This window comes from Osmia bicornis, chromosome 11, assembly GCF_907164935.1.
Source record: "Osmia bicornis bicornis chromosome 11, iOsmBic2.1, whole genome shotgun sequence".
Classification (NCBI taxonomy): Eukaryota; Metazoa; Arthropoda; class Insecta; order Hymenoptera; family Megachilidae; genus Osmia; species Osmia bicornis.
This window is the reverse complement of record NC_060226.1, coordinates 5,660,014-5,676,926: the sequence shown is the minus strand read 5'-3', so window position 1 is coordinate 5,676,926 and position 16,913 is coordinate 5,660,014. Positions and strand designations below refer to the sequence as shown.

Sequence of the window (16,913 nt, the reverse complement as noted above, 5' to 3'; positions counted from 1 at the left end):
TTCAATGAACTTATTTAATAAGCAAAAAAAAATAAATGAGGTAAATTAAATAAACTCTGGAAAAAAATTATACTGGTTGCGCCCTCTTGATACGGACCTGATATTATCCAAGGGGTATTAGGGACCCCGTTGCGCCAATGATACCCTCTACGTACTAACCTGATATAATGGGGTATTAAGGACCCCAAAACGCCGGTGACGATCTTTGTACATATACCAATGATATAGCATCCGGGGTGCCAGGGACCCCGAAGGTAAAATTTACGATTCATAGACTTTGTCACAGGTATATCGGTAAGCGCCGTCTACCTGTTGCATTCTTGACTACAGGTGTATAAAATTCCAGTTTCGTCCAAAATCCTTTGGAAGAAGGAAGGACTAATTGGATTTCTGATTCAAGACTTTACCGTTATGTTCTTAGAATATTCGTATTTGTAAATATAAAGATTTTTAAACATTTAATTCAGATTTTATTAATTAGATCTAAAAGATTCTTGTAACTTTTACAGATACACTTATGCTTACTCTTATTATGCTTTATCTTGCTGATCTTCTAACACCTGAGTTATGTTCTGAAAATATGATTTTGAGTAAGTTTTAAAAAAGACAGAATGGCTTTTTTATGTCCAGTACGTATACGCCGAGGAAAGAAAAAGAAACGTAAGTATAAAAGTTCTTTGCAGAGTCTAAATAATCTATTTTAACAATTATATATATATATATATGTAGGGAGAGAGAGAGAGAGAGAGAGAGAGAGGAAGAGGGAGGAAGAAAGAAAGAAAGAAAGAAAGAAAGAATATGTCTTCTTGTATATCTTTATTAATGTAAAATAAAAATTATTGGCACTCAAATTATATTATTTGTAATTTTAATCAACTGTTTTATCATTTTTTTTTCATTTTATAATTGCTTGTAAATTATTTGGAATTACACCTTTATGGTATATAATAACTCATGAATTTTAAGATATTTTAATTTCTTTTACCATATAAATGAGTTTGCTATTTATACATTCTTACAATATTCAAATACTGTTTTAAGTTTCGTATTACATATATTCTTTATATTTATCTATTAGAAGATAATAAGAAACAATATAATTAAAATTTTTAATTTGTATAGCTGGTGTACACAACTTTAATTTGGAAAAGGATTGTGGTGGAGCAGGAGGTACAGGACTTGGTTTAGGAACTAAAGTGCCATTACCCCCTGGTCGTATAACAGGGAGTGCTAGTATAGAGACTTTAGTTAGAGTAGGCATCGAAAAGGAAAATGGATTATCACCTGATAGCAAAATGGTTATTGTTCATGATTTTACACCTTGTGTTGATGATGAACTTCAAGTAAAACGAGGCCAGGTAGGCAGTAATAGTAATAAGAATAATTTTGTGTTTCTGTGTTTGCTTTATGTTCATAAATATTATATATGATTTCACCTTGTTCGATGTTGGTTGTAAAATGCATTTGTTTTGTTCATTTTTTGCATGTTTTAGGTTGTAAATGTTTTGTATAGAGAGAATGATTGGGTGTATGTAATAGCAGCTGATACACGTATGGAAGGCTTTGTACCACATTCGTATTGTGCACCTTACACATCTCAGCTTGCCGAATTAACGCTTGCTACACTTATGAACAATGTGAAAAAAAAATTGCCAAGATCTAACGAGACTGATTGCGATTTTGCCGGTACAGGTCGTTCACAAACGGCAGACGCACAACAAACTGACACTGGATCGGCATCCGATTGCGAGAGTTATGCTCGTAATGTCACTACTGCTGATGTGAATATTAATCGATCTAATATCACACAGTCTCAAAATTCTATTCAAACTGTATCTTCTCAGCCGGATGTACATCCTTTCTTTAAGGTGCGTGTATAAATATTTTGATTTTACTTCAGATGTGTAACCTGATTAAAAATTATATACATCGTTCTTTTTCTTCTGATATTCATTATAGGATCCATCAGCTGGAAGATACATTGTACTTTATACTTTTGTAGCTAGAGATGAAAATGATGTTAGCGTTGAGAGGGGTGAATTTGTAACTGTACTCAATCGAGACGATCCAGATTGGTTTTGGGTACTTAGACATTGCGACGGAAACGAAGGATTTGTGCCGTCTGGATTTGTATATCCAGGACATGTTCTTCATTCTTATGCAACAACAGCTACCACTACTGCAGCTACAACATCTACAGAAACACATAGTTTAGGTAATACAAGCTTAATAAAATGGTATATTAATTAAAACTTAAAATTACGTAAATTAATGTTTTATTGAAATTTGAAAGGAAAAGGAAGTAACGGTATGCCAGGAAATGAATCACTGCAACAAAAGGGTTTACGAGATTTTCGTGATGAAACAAACGGCACAGAATTAGTTGTACTTTACGATTATAAGGCGCAGGCGCCGGATGATTTATCTGTGAGGAGAGCTGACTGGATATATGCAGACTTAGGAAATCAAACAGTAGATGGTTGGTTGTGGGCATACGCGCCTAAAACTCGAAAATATGGGTTCATTCCAAAAGCGTATGCCCGCCCTCCTGCTATGACGAGCTTATGATGTAAATTATAGTTTTTCATTTAAGGAGTATATACAATTAATAAAATATTTCTATATACTACTGCATTTTAAATGATATCCAAAAGTTAATACACACTCTGTAAGTATTATTACCTATGTTAATGGATATATTGAAATTTCATCTATATATTTTTGTATATATTTAATGTACAGTAACATTAACATTGAGAGTAGCACAATCTGATGTAATGTGACTGAGAAGACCCTCGTGCAGAACTATACAATCACCTGTTGAAAAGATATCTTCAGGACACTGTGCCGTTCTTAACGAATTTATCGGACCAGTATATGTCAGGGAACGTAAGCCTTCTGTATCAATTTTATCTATAGCCTGTTGTGACAATAGCCCATTTTTATATTATCATGTACATAAAAATATTAATCATTTGTTTAATTGTATGTTTTTTATACGATACAATATACCTGAATGCTACATAGAAGTTTCTCTTTGGTATTACCAATATCCAATCCAGCGACCCAAGCGATAATCACATCTTTTTCGCCTAAATCGTTCTTACATTGATTTCTACAGTTTAATCGAGCAGCTAATACCGATAATGGCAAACGATTACGGAATTTTGGATTCATTTGATTACCGTTAAACATTCTTGCAACTGGATCTCTTAGCGTAAACATATTTATGTTAATATTAAATATGATTAATGAGCTTTTATATTTTTACAAGATAAGTTTAATATACTCACGAAAGTTTACCAGAAACTAAAAGAAGAGCCAAGCAGCGGCTGGAATCAGAAGACAAAGCGCTAAAACTGACGATCAGCGTACTCTTAATACCTGGCTCCACATTTAAAATGGGTACTTCTGGGTGATCGAAGATGAAATGATGCGTTAACGCTGAAAATGCTACATTTATGGCGCAATCAATTCGTGGACAACGGATGGGTCTACGGGAACATTCCATACTGATTTGACCGTTTACTCTAGCTTCAGAAACGTACGAATCCGCATTTCCTTTCTCATATAAATTACACTGACTATATTGTTGGTTTCGTTTACCAGCATCTTTGACTTTTTCTTTTTGAACATTATTGCCTCGTTCGTAATCAGAACTCGTTTCAGAATCATTGTTATAACATTCCAACGAATTTCTTTCAATATTATCTGCTACAGATGAATAATTTTGATTCCAGGATTTTACATACGACTGTTCATGTTGTTGTATAGATTGATGATGCTTCGATTGATACTCTGATTGATACCGTGGAACTTGTGGTCTTCTTGGACGTAATTTTATGGAATTTAAGCTGATATTACTTTCTTGCGCTAAAGTTATGTTCGACTGTTGATATTGCGCATGACAAAGAATGCAACCTGGATCTACAATATAATTGAAGTAATACTCAATAATAATTACGGTAATAAGAATGTTAATAGTAGGCTTGATTATTAATAATATTATAAATTAACCTATTTGGATTGTAAAATGTTGAACGCAACGTTGACACAGGGCATGCCCTTGGGAACAAGGAATATTGTGATTGAAATTAGAATTGATATTTCCAAGTGTAAGATGGCAAACAGCACAGAGTCCAAGCATCGCATTTTTTCTAGGCGTGAATGCTTCTTCCTCTTCTTTTTTATCTCCTTCCCCTTTCATTTCTTTTTCTTTCAACCCTATCCCTTTAAATTGTCTATCTTCTTGTATCTTCTTTTCATCCATCGGTTCCTTGAGTTCTGCGCGCTGAAAAAAGAAGTTCTGTACGTAAATTCATTAAATATTGCAAAACGTTTTTTAACGGGTATGTGTCCCGTTTGCCTTGTGCTAGGGGCTGCTCTACTGAAAAGTACCATTTCATTTCTGTCTATTCGCAGTTTTGATTTTTAACTGTCTGGAATACTTGTTCACGTACCTTGTTTTGATTTTTCATCAAGTTGCAATTTGTTTTGTTAATTCGATCAATCTCTTTGTCCATTTTTTCTTTTAAATTCTCAGTTTAGCTCGTACGTGGCTTGAACTGGTAACTCTTTTATTGGATGTTTATCGTATTTCGTTCAATTACATTCTTGTTGCTGTAAAAAGTAGATATATAACAGGTTTCAATATTTTTTTCCAAAAAGATTCAGCCTTAAACGATTTTGACAATAGTGATTGTTAATAATGTAATTACGGAGTTTAAAAGTATTTTCAAATCTAATGGATTGATGGAAATGATATTTTTGAAAATATGTGTCTTAAATTATTTGAACAGATTTATAAATATATTATTTTCAGACTTGCTGCAATTTATTATTTAAAAACGTTTTATATTCATTGATGTGATAAACTTCGATACGTATGATTTGCCAATTAGATTCGAGGAACCATTTTGATATCTACTTTTTTTCTCACTGTTTGATATCTTCAGATATCAGAAAGTATGTAAAACATTTCAATTTTATAAAAACTAGTGAAACGCCCCGTGCTATGTACGGGGAATTAATCAGTTCAAATTTGACTTATGGGCCTCGGCTCAACCTTCCCAGTTATTTATTATTTTTTTGTCTTTAAGGACCTCACGAGGCACAACCCTTTATCACTGCATCCCTTACATGTCTGCATCCTTAACATCCCTGTATCCCTTATATCACTACATTCCCTATATTCCTGCATCTCGTATATGCCGGCATTCCTTATACCTCGGCATCCCTTACATTTTTGCATCCCTTATATCTCTATATCCCTTACACTCCTGAATTCTCCCTGCATCTCTTGTATCCTTTCAACTCTTATAATAAATATATTATAAATGATATACTTATGGCTACTGGTTCGAGTAAAGGTAAGTAAAGGTAAGTAAAGTCTCGTGAAATATAATTTTAAATTTAAATTTTTGCAAAATTTAGTTCCTTTTTTTACCATCAGGTGGCGCCGATTTGAGGTCGAAATTTTAGTTCGCATTTTTGCCGCCAGAGGGCCAAAATTCCGGCTTGATTTAGTTCCTTTTTCTCCCGCCAGAGGGCGCTGATTCGAGATCGAAATTTTAGTTCACATTTTTGCCGCCAGAGGGCCAAAATTCCGACTTGATTTAGTTCCTTTTTCTTTCGACAGAGGGCGCTGATTCGAGATCGAAAATTTAGTTCGCATTTTTGCCGCTAGGGGCCAAAATTTTGCAAAATTTGATTCCTTTTTTACCGGTAGAAGACGTTATGATGGGCTGCTTAGAAAAGGAATGCGAGGATGTAAAAGGATGCAGTGATGTAGGGATGCAAGGGATGCAGGGATGTAAGGAATGCAGAGATGTAAGGGATGCTTTGATGCTCGATCGATACTGTGGTACTATCATTGTAAGAGTACACATATAACATTTTCTGCCTTGTTTTCGAGCATGCGTACAACGTCTCAGCGTCACTCACAGGACATGTTTCTGCTTACAATAACATTAACTAATAAATATAACTTTTTAATGATTTAATACCCTCGCATGACAATTGTGCTATCAGAACTTTTAATAACATAACATGTATTGTTAAAGTATTACATTTTATAAATATAAAAACATATTTCATACATAATGCATAAGTTTAACAATGAGTACATACTATTGACAAACACAGTAGAAAATGTACTAAAAAATGTACTCTGGAAATAAACGTGAAAAAAGAATAATTTAATTTATATTCGTTTATGTAATATTCACAATAATTGATAACAAATATAAATTATTACAAAAACATTTACATAATATTATTTCTTTATAAATACAAATTTTTATTTCACTTGTAAAATTTCAAATTGTATGTTAATCACACATGCCTTACGTTAATAGAATTATTAAATAATATCCTTTGTCACGTTAATAACACACACAATATTATAGTTCAGTATAAAATTAATATCTACATGACAGAAAAAATTGATCATTTAAATTTTATATACATGCTAAGAAAATGATACAAATTTTACTTGTAAAATCAAATATCAAAGTCCTTTTAAAACATATCACATTCATAACATAATTAACATTACTGTTTTACTGTAATCTATTTATTTTTTATCTTGAAATTTTTGGAATTAATTATCTTTTAAATATGTCATTTTCTCTGTGCTCACATTTTGTAAATCACTCGAGTAGAAATCATCTAATGGCATAAAATCCTGCCTATCACCTAAGTTCATCATGCTACAGCTTTTGCTTTTACTGTTTAGCAATATATTTGATTTCTCAAATACTGATAATAATGGTAACTCTCTAATATTCAATGAAATATCTGTTAATTTTTTAACTGCAGAAGCTTTGCTACTATTATCAGTTACCTGTTTATTTAGCGAGTTTTCACTCGATAATCTTGCTACGTTCTTTAACGGTGATGTACTAGCGCTAGAAAATAAAAATTGTGAAGAATTAGATCTAAACCATTTTTTCGTCGATATCGCGTATTTTACTTCTGAATTAGTCGTGCTATTATTATTTAACTGCGTACAATGTAAGTTTTTTGGAGTATTTAGGCCGTTTTTACAAGTTTCATTTGCTATAGGGGAGTTTACGTTTGTACGTTCTTTATCAAATTGAAGATCATCAGTCTTATTACCTACAATATTATCTAAACTTTGATATTTTTCGGTAGAATTAGTATCAAAATTCGAAGGTAAATTAATATCGCTATTGCTTTGAGATTTTTTATTACTAAAGCCAAATTTGAAAACTGTATTTGGCACGTATCTTATTAGATTTCGAGCCCCCTCTTTCTTAGGAGATAATAAACTTGAACTGAGATTACTTATATTCATGGGACTAATATTCAACGACTTCGATGAATTATTTTTGTCATCGATTTTACATTTGTCCAATGCGGCTGAGCTACTCTGTGCTCTATTTGATTCTTCAAAATGTGTCATTAAAGGTTTACTTATGGACACATTTTTAAAAGTCTGGAAGTTCTTTGATAATTTTTTAAGTTGTTCTAGATTATATACAGAATGTTCTTTACTTTTCAAAAAACTATAACTTAATTTTTGCAAAAAATTATTTGATTTTGTGAACTTATCATTATAAAAATGTAAATTGGATATATCTTCGTTCCTATTGTCTGAATCATGCACGGAATTCTCCAAAGATAAATTATTTAGGTTTTCCACATTAGTTTCTACTTCTAATTCCCATTGAGATGTTGCCTCACTTCCATCAACTGATCTTCTTCCAAGATGTTCGGTATCTTCCTGTAATACGTAGGCATTCTGTAACATAATTAATAGTCAAAAGTAAATAAAAATCTATCGAAATATAAGTTTTATCCTGATAAAAGTTATAAAATATTTTACTAACATCACAATCTTGTACTTTGTTAAATTTATTAAGCTGATCATTTGTGTTATCTTTTATTCTATCGCCGTTTAACTGATTAAATTCTAGATCATAATTAGAAGTCTTTTGCGGGCTAACTAGTTCTGCTCCTACACCCGGTTCTCGAGGTCCGTTAGCTATAAAATCTGAAAACATAAAAATATCATTTACGTATCGTAATTAACTACACCTTGCAAGACCGAACTATAAATTATGATTACCATAATCTTTGCGTTGTTGGTGTATCTGATTACTAATTTCTTCTAATCGACGCAAACTTGTAGCATAATTAGTTTTTGCATCTTGTATTGCTTTTTGTAAACATTCAACTCTTTCTTTCTGTGTTGCTAACATTTGATCACATTGGGCCTTTACTTCAAAATATGGTCTCGCTTTAATTATAGCGCGACGATGTTTTTCTTCTAATTGTAACAATCTTTTTTCGGCATCATGAAACAATACCGCTCTTCTGTAATGTTCTCGACCACATTCGGCTTTTTGATTTTCAGCATCCATTACCTACATTGAATTACATTAATTTCAGAAATTATACTTAGTTTTCAGTTCTCTCATTGTATATTTTAGGAACATATTACTTTAAGAGTTGCATGATTCAACATATCTTGCCATGCTTGATCAAAATTCCATTCATGTTGATGGGACATAAATCTACTTTCAGCTAGTGCTACAGTTTCTTTTGCTGCTCCATGAATTTCACTTGCTCTTTGAAATAGTTGAGCTTGCTGTTGACATTTTATCTGCATAGAAAATTTCATTCAATCAGTCCCTAAGATTTTGTGGTTTTCTTAACTGTTTGCTCACCTGAGCCTCGCGTGCTATTTCTAGAGCTTCATAATAACATCTTGCCCTTTCCACAGAATTACTTCCCACTTTATTTAATATTTCTTTCAGTCGTTTTGTAGTTTCAGATAATAGTTGTCTAAAAGCAGTGTGGGCTTCCTAAGTAACAAATGTTTCAATTTGCATTAATTTTGTAACTTTTAGGGAACTGCATTGGTTTCATAATAGTTTCATTTACAATAGATAATATTACTTACATCCAATTCAGATTCAAGTTTATTTATATCATCAGTTGCATCATTTAAATTCTCCAATTCAATCTAAAAATGTTAAAATAATTTTACAGCATTTTACAATTTATGTTTAATTTTTATACCATATATGATGTATATACAAATTGAATGTCCTGTTTTATTAATATAGTAATCTATCCTAAAACATATTAATTAAGTATAAACAATACTATGAAATAAAAATATATAATATAAATCAAAACATGTATTTTTTATTAAATTAGATGCAATATAATAAAATGTTATTTTAATATAATAAAATGTTATTTTATTATATTAGATATTATATTATATGCAACATAATAAATGTTATTACGTTTCTAATTTACAATGCTATTTTGTTATAGAATAAAAAGTTATAAAAGAATATGAAGTGAAAGCAAAAAGGAACATGGTACCAGGTTGTATTAGGCATGATCGCGATTCGTAATTGTATTCATTTATTCATCTAACCTATAATAAATTGATATTATAAAATTGGCTTGTTAATAAACTGCAAATAAAAACCGAGATCGAAAATAATTACCTGTATACGAGGATCTAAAGCTTCGTCAGTATTATCCGGAACATCCATGCTTTAATTTTTGACATTTAATTGAACTTAAGCAACAGTTATAAAAGTCAATCCATTGTAAGTTATATTCGCATACGTATACATCTACGTATACATATATATATATTTAATTTATGAATGATGTGTAATTTTTAATGCATATAATTATTTTCTATTGTTTACGTTTCGAAAGGAAACGATACTATATAATCATCTACAAACACTATCGGCATAGCCATTTATGAATGCTACTGAATACTGAATGCTACCAGTAGCATACTACAGATCCAACCAGACTGGATATGCCATTGTCATCGAAGGGTCGTGAATTTGTACCTCGAGAACTGGTAAAACAGACGCAACTGTTATACCAACTGTGGAAACCAAACCTTACCTTGGGGTACCGCATACCCCGGGTAATAGAGGCATGTCCAGTCTTTAGGAAAAATGGCGATAACTCCTCTCTAACGATAAGCATCACGGATTCCGCGGCACCACCCACCGTCCCATAGGTTCCCGGGGAACTCCGAGACCTTCCGGTCTCAGGGTTCCCGCCCGCCCCAGTGGAGGTCGCGGGAGCAATGACGATGTACGGAGGGGATCTCATATATATAGGTCTGTGGCCCCCCACCACTCGCGGTCAAGCGTTTACGCGCGAGAATTTGAATTAATATTTATTTTATTCTTTGTACCTTTTAATTGTATACTAACTATTAGAATATTTAATAACTAAAAATTATATTATTTTTCTTTCTAAGAAGACATGCTTCGAAAATTCGTCACGAAGTGACGAAACTACGGTTGTGGTATACAGAATAATAATTAACATATTCGCCATTGTGGCGTGAGCAGGCGTAAGATTTTCAGTGAACCACGTATTATACATGGTAACAATCTATTAACATCAATATCAATGGCGACAACTGTATCTACATATACATAGTTTTTACGTTAAACTTTTAATGTCAAAGTAAAAACGCATTACCAGAACAAATTGAATTATCGTGTTTAATAATCAATGATTACTAAATTTTTCGCCGGTGCTTCATTGAACATTGTAATATGATGCTTACTGTATATTTCGATGATTATCGTCTACGATCTCAACCAAATTCTACATAAATATATCTATGTAAATTCAGATAATTAAATAAAAATAACAAGGAAACAGAACATTTTGTCAAAATGTTTAAAAAATTTAAGGACAAGCTTGCAGAAGAGATGAAACAATCACCTGCTAGGCTGCAAGCAAGCATGCAGCAATTAGCACAGGTTTGACATTTCATTTAATGTTGGAAAATAATTTCTGTATGTACAATGCTGTAATAACAATATTGTTATTTAATTTCACGTTGATATCTGTCTTGTTTCTATTAATCAATTACAATCAGTTATAAAAGTACATTTTATAGAATTATAAATTAATTTAACACAGGCAGTGGTATCTCCAGCTTTATCCAGTAGTTCAATACAAGAATTATCTACATCAAATGACAATTTTAGCTTAACAGAGGAAGGAGATGGTAAGTAAATCAATTAAATCATATCAATATAATTTCCTTGTGATACAAGATATATAAAATTAAATGACAATGTAACAACTATTTCAATTGTTCATTTACAGAAACTCCTAAAAATAGTCCTGCCAAACATGGCTTTCAAAATGTAGATTTAATGTCATCCACACCAAATTCAATAGGTATTTCTAGGAGATCATCAGTTAATAGTGTTACCAGTGATACTTCATCTCTTTTTCCAATTTATGAAAGTCCTGCTAATTTATATCACTTGCAAGTAAGATAGTTAAATAAAATTAATTAATTTCTTATATTCTATATGTAAGTGAACATTTATTTCCTTTTTTCAGTCTGATATGGATCAGTCTGCCAGTGAGATAGATGAAAATATAAGTTCACAGTTAGATAAAATTACAAAAGATCAGATATATTCAGCATATCGAAAGGTGCAAGCAAAATATCATAAATATCGTGGAAGATACACTGATTTAGCAACACACTATAGGGAATTAGAAAGAGTGAAAGGCAAACTAGAATCAGTTTTAGTTGAAACGCAAGATAAAGTATTAAGAAGGATTGCAGATTTAAAAGAACAGTGTCAGCTAGAACAACAGGCAAAAGCTCATTTAGAAGAAGCATTAAGAAATGATATTGAAGAAAAGGATCATATAATAAATACATTAAATACAAAGGTAATGATAAAACAATCATATTATAAACACATGATTAATTTAAATTTAATTACAGATTAAACTTTTGCAAACTAGTAGTGGACCAAATTCAGATGTTATAATGTCAGGTGCTACAAATGAAGATAAAGGAAGTGAAGAAAATTTAAAGGATAATCTTATTGATTTAAATACTGAATCATCTGTTAATTCTACTGAAAATTCTTTGTTAATTGAAAATACGCAACTGAAAGATAAATTGAAAAAATTAGAAAACGTTGTACTTAAATACAAGGAATCCTTGAAACGAAATAAAGAAAAATTTACTGAAGTATTAACCGAAAAGAATACATTAGAATCTGATTATGAATCATTAAAATACTCTTATACAGAAAAAGAGAAAGAATTAAATAATGCACATACAGAAATCAGAAATTTAACTGATCAAATGATTATTTTAAAAAAGCGGGAAGAAGAGTCTGTTATATCATTAGCTGAAAATAAACTCTCAATTCACAGAGAATTAGAAGACAAGGAAGAACAGATTAAAAAATTACAATTGGAGTTGAAACATATGACGGAATCTAAAGATAACTTAAATGAAATTGTGAATAAATATAAAACCGAATTAGAGAAGTTGAAATTGTTTCATAGTACACAAAATTTAGATTCAGAAAAGAAAGAAATTGTTCACGATGTCTCAAAAGGAAAATCAGAAACATTCAAGCTAACACAGCAAGAAACGCAACAAAAGTCAATTAGTTCGGAAGATAAAATGGACGTGATAGATCACGAAGAAAACATAAAAAAAACTCAAATAGAAGACAGTGAAATGAATCAAAGTATAAAATCTAAATTAGATGAAAGTAAAAGTGAACTTCAAAAACATACGATAGAAGATTTACAGAAACTTATAGAAGAATATCAAAATAACAAAATCAAATTATCTATGGAACTATCGAATTGCAAGCTTAGATATACAGAACTTAAAAATGAGCAAGATGCTCACAAAATTATTGCAGAAGAAAAGAAAAAGGAAGCTGATGCAATGATTGAGAAGTTACAAGCTACTGTGCAAAGTCTAGATAAAGAATTAGAAAACATGAGAAATGCTTTAATGGATAGAGATAAGGTGTGTGAAAATTATAACGCAAAAGTTAATGAATATAAAATGATAGTTGAGGAAACTAATGAAAAAATATTGGCACAAGATACAGAAATAAAAACATTTAAAGAAAAAGAGCAACAAGCTAATAAATTAAAGATTGAGTTAGAAAATAAAGTTAGAGAATTATCAGAAACATGTAATGAACTTCAATCTTGTAAAACTGTAATGTCGGACCTTAAGAATAAACTGCAAACATATAATTCTGATATCGATTTACTTCGTGAAGAGAGAAATAATTTAATCAAAAATATTTTAAATTACAAAATTTCTATTCAAAACCTAAAAACAAATAATAAGCGTATTAAAAGTGATGTAACGGAACATTTAACGCAATTTAATAATGAAATGTTTGCTCTGAAGAACGTACTTGGTGTATGTTTGAAAGAGGAAGCTATTATTCAAAATGTTGAGACAGAAGATTTACAAATGAAATTAAAAGAATTTGAAGAATTTAAACAGAAATATGATGAACTACAAACAGAACTAAAAGATACTATATGTATTAAATCTGACTTACAAGCAAACTTGGAAAAATATAATGAACAGTTAAAGGAGATGTCGATAAATCTTGAACAGCAAAATGAAGTTGATGTAAAAAATCGTAAACTTATAGCTGAAATAGATAATCTTAATTTCAAATTATATGATTTAAGAAATGTATCAGAAGAAATGAATTCATTGAAAATAGAATCTAAATCATTAAAGGAAGAACTTAATAATGTTAACACGGTAAATCAGTTGCTTTCCAATGAAATATCAGAATTAAAAATACAATTTGAGGAAGCCAATAACAATAAAAAAGAATTAGAAGAAACTATTTCAATGTTAAAATCTGAAAGTTCCAACTGTAACAATAAGTTGGAAAAACAAATAAATTCTTTGCAATCAGAAATTATACTTTTGAAAGAAAGTATGGTTGAAAAAGATAAACAAGTAAATACTTTAAATGAGGAGCTAAGAAGTAAAGAAAGTTTTGTAAACAGTTTAAAGAACGAATGTGAAAAGCACACAAAATTAATTGCAAAATATGAAGATCAAATTAGTAAACTCAAACAAGGGAAAGAAACACTACAGAAAACAGTACAATCAATGCAGGACAAACTGGGCAAGTTAAAAGATATTAAACAAAAACAAGGCTTAACAATACAAGAATTAAATGGTGAAATTAACGAAGTAAAGATCATAAATACTGAATTATTAGAAAAATTAAAAATATTAGAAAACGAAATAAATGCATTGAAATCTGAAAATGGCCAAATAATTACATTACAAAATAGTAATTCATCTATAACTTCAGAATTGGAACAATTAAAATCAATACATCATGAAATTGACCTAGAAAATAAGAATTTAAAAGATGGACAGAATGAACTTTTAAAACGTAATCAAGAATTACATGAGTCTAATGAAAAATTAATACAAGAAGTTGTGTTTTACGAAAAACGTAACGAGCAATTGTTAAATGATAATAAACAGTTACAGATGGAGATTGAATCACACAAAAATAGTTTAAGTGGACAAAATCAGGATATTGAGAATCTAAAAAGTGAAATTGAGACATTGAGTACAGAATTGGAATCCAAAACGGAAAAACTGAATTTACAGTTTGAAGAATTTCGATTGTGTAAAAAAGAAGCAGAAGAAATTAAAGAATATTTCACAAAAGAAAATAAAAATTTACAGAATGAAATCTGTAAATTAGATATTGCTTTGAAAGATAGAGAAAGTATAGAAGAAAAAAATAAAGAACTTCTAGATGATGTAGAGTCATTAAGAAAAGAAATTATAAGACTAAAAGCAATTAAAGAAGAAAATGATAATTTAAAATTGGAAATAAATAATTTGACTGAAATGAAAGTTAATTTAGAAAAAATGCAGTTACAATATAACGAATTAACTAATGAATATGTGTTTTTAAAAAATAACATTGCAGAATTGGAAGGTGTAAATTCTGTCAATATAAAACTTCAATCAACTGTAAATAATTTAGAAGCTAAGATTTCTAGTTTAGAGCAAGCAGAATCTAACAATATTGAATTAAAAACTGAACTTGATACATTAAAAACAACAAATACAGAAGTATTATCTCAAATAAATAAAATAAGTGTAGAAAGAGAACAATTAATAGCAGAACTTGGAGAATTAAAACTTACAGTAGATGAAAAAGTAGCAGAATTGAAATTGTTAGATAATAAAAATATGGAATTATTGAAAGAAATTGAAAGGTTGAAATCTTTAACAATGGAAGATGAAGCAATAGTAGAAGCAGAAACATCAAGAAATACTATTGAACATATGAAAGAAGAAATTGGTAGATTGCATGCAGAAGCTGAAGTTCTTAAAAAATCAAATATTTCACTACAAGAAAAAGTACAAAATGCAAATACGAACAAAACTGTAGATGATTCCTTTATCAAAGAAAGTGATATGTTACAAGAAGAAAATAAAAAATTGGAAGCCCAATTAGATGAGGCATTAATTACATTCCAAGCAAAGGAACTACAAATGCAAATTATGAATAATGAATTGAAAAATCAAGCAGATAAGCTGAAGGAGGAACTGAAAACAAATGAAGAAGAGCAGAGTATGAGATTAAAACAATTAGTTAAAGAATTTCAAGCTCAGTTACATGACAAAGAGGAAGAGTTACATGCTGCATTGGAAAAACGATTTGGTAAATTAAAATTCGTGACTTGCTTCATTTTTATATAGTTCGTTTATAAAGATAAATTGTTGTAATATGTTATAAATAATATTATATGTTTATTTAGATCGCCAACAAAATTATGAATCAAATCTTGTTCAGCAATATAAAGAACAGTTAAAGGATTTTCAAGTAGAATTAACAACGAAATCTGAGCAAATTGAAAATCTAATTTTAGAAAACAAGAACTTAATGGCACAAAAAACAAAAGATATAAATCAGTTAATAGAAAAAGTTACATCAATGAAAAAAGAACATGCAGATGAAATGAGAGAAATTGAAAAGAAATGGAAATCAATTGTGCAACAAAAAACTGACAAACTGGAAGCAAAACACGAAGAAGAAATTAATGAATTAACAAGAGAATGGCGAAATGAAAGAAGGGTTAGTTAAAAGAAACTGTTACATTTCTTTTCTATGAAATCCCACTTAGTTACATATACAATTATCTTGTTTAAAATTTCATTTTTTATTAATTTGTTAATTTCCTTTATCATCGTCATATTATCATTAATTTCTTTTTTAATTTTATAATTTTATATTTAAATTTCTTTCAGCCTGATGTACAAAATGATTTAACTCCCAAGGTAAATTCCCAATTTTATTTTTCTAGGTTTTTTACATTACCTTATTATGGCATCTACAGCATATGTTCATAATTAAATAAGAATAATTTATATGAATAAAAAATTATGGATGTTTTAAAATGAAATTTATCTATAGGAATTAGAGAGTACTTCGCGGGTTGCAATGGCCGCTGTACAATCTAATACAGGCTCTTTTCATACTCTTCAACAAACATTAACGGCTCAGAGACGAGAATTAGCTGAACTTAGAAAATTAGTGAAATTAAGACATGACACGTTAGAAGATTCAACGGAAATTGAGTACCTTAGAAATATTTTATTTGAATATATGATGGGACGAGAAACAATGGTACTTGCTAGAGTAATTGCTGCAGTTGTTAAGTTTGATCAAGAACAAACGGCAAAAATACTTAAAAAAGAAGAAGATAAAATGACATTGGTAAAGAAATTTAGTAAATATATGTGCTATCATTTTGAATACTTTAATCCTAAATTACTTGTCATTTCAGCTTGGTTCTTTGGGTCTTACATAGTAAAAAATCCTGTATATAATTTAAAACGTGTAAGTACTTTTGTATATTAGGTTGTAAGTATTTTGTATTTATTTACGGAGTATACATATTGAAAAATTGGATATTATTCTGCTAAAATAACAAGTAAATTGTATGTAGAAGATGCTCAATGTAAATTTTGCACAATTACTTGAACATTCATTATTAGATATATTTGTTTTGCTTTCTAGTATATGTAT

At 30.1% G+C, this 16,913-nt stretch overlaps 4 protein-coding genes across 6 annotated transcripts; 2 read left to right on the top strand and 2 right to left on the bottom strand.

The window, feature by feature from the left end:
* The first annotated feature begins 181 nt into the window (after positions 1-181).
* On the top strand, positions 182-2,835 carry LOC114875967 (SH3 domain-containing protein Dlish). The gene is made up of 7 exons (XM_029186880.2): positions 182-434; positions 510-660; positions 1,123-1,358; positions 1,494-1,868; positions 1,960-2,215; positions 2,294-2,668; positions 2,743-2,835. The coding sequence occupies exons 2-6, from the start codon at positions 612-614 to the stop codon at positions 2,566-2,568; spliced, it is 1,191 nt and encodes a 396-aa protein (XP_029042713.1). The 5' UTR covers positions 182-434; positions 510-611; the 3' UTR covers positions 2,569-2,668; positions 2,743-2,835.
* LOC114875968 lies at positions 2,732-5,294 on the bottom strand. The gene is made up of 6 exons (XM_029186881.2): positions 4,928-5,294; positions 4,461-4,620; positions 4,018-4,291; positions 3,294-3,927; positions 3,013-3,211; positions 2,732-2,920 (listed from the first exon to the last, which is right to left on the bottom strand). Exons 2-6 carry the CDS (start codon positions 4,521-4,523, stop codon positions 2,732-2,734), a joined length of 1,359 nt encoding a protein of 452 aa, XP_029042714.2. The 5' UTR covers positions 4,524-4,620; positions 4,928-5,294.
* A 689-nt stretch (positions 5,295-5,983) lies between these two features.
* Positions 5,984-9,581, bottom strand: LOC114875927. Its single transcript, XM_029186784.2, has 7 exons — positions 9,492-9,581; positions 8,930-8,992; positions 8,694-8,831; positions 8,468-8,629; positions 8,093-8,390; positions 7,854-8,017; positions 5,984-7,765 (listed from the first exon to the last, which is right to left on the bottom strand). The coding sequence occupies exons 1-7, from the start codon at positions 9,537-9,539 to the stop codon at positions 6,602-6,604; spliced, it is 2,037 nt and encodes a 678-aa protein (XP_029042617.2). The 5' UTR covers positions 9,540-9,581; the 3' UTR covers positions 5,984-6,601.
* Positions 9,582-10,690: 1,109 nt separating this feature from the next.
* On the top strand, positions 10,691-16,850 carry LOC114875926 (golgin subfamily A member 4-like). 3 transcript variants are annotated; one of them, XM_029186783.2, is made up of 9 exons: positions 10,691-10,790; positions 10,954-11,041; positions 11,143-11,312; positions 11,386-11,727; positions 11,783-15,545; positions 15,643-15,959; positions 16,133-16,162; positions 16,299-16,601; positions 16,672-16,850. In XM_029186783.2, exons 1-9 carry the CDS (start codon positions 10,704-10,706, stop codon positions 16,693-16,695), a joined length of 5,124 nt encoding a protein of 1,707 aa, XP_029042616.2. In that variant the 5' UTR covers positions 10,691-10,703; the 3' UTR covers positions 16,696-16,850. The 3 variants fall into 3 exon arrangements, with proteins under 3 accessions (XP_029042616.2, XP_046143637.1, XP_029042615.2); XM_046287681.1 differs by having other exon boundaries at positions 16,299-16,850; XM_029186782.2 differs by lacking the exon at positions 16,133-16,162 and having other exon boundaries at positions 16,299-16,850.
* The last annotated feature ends 63 nt before the right edge of the window (positions 16,851-16,913 follow it).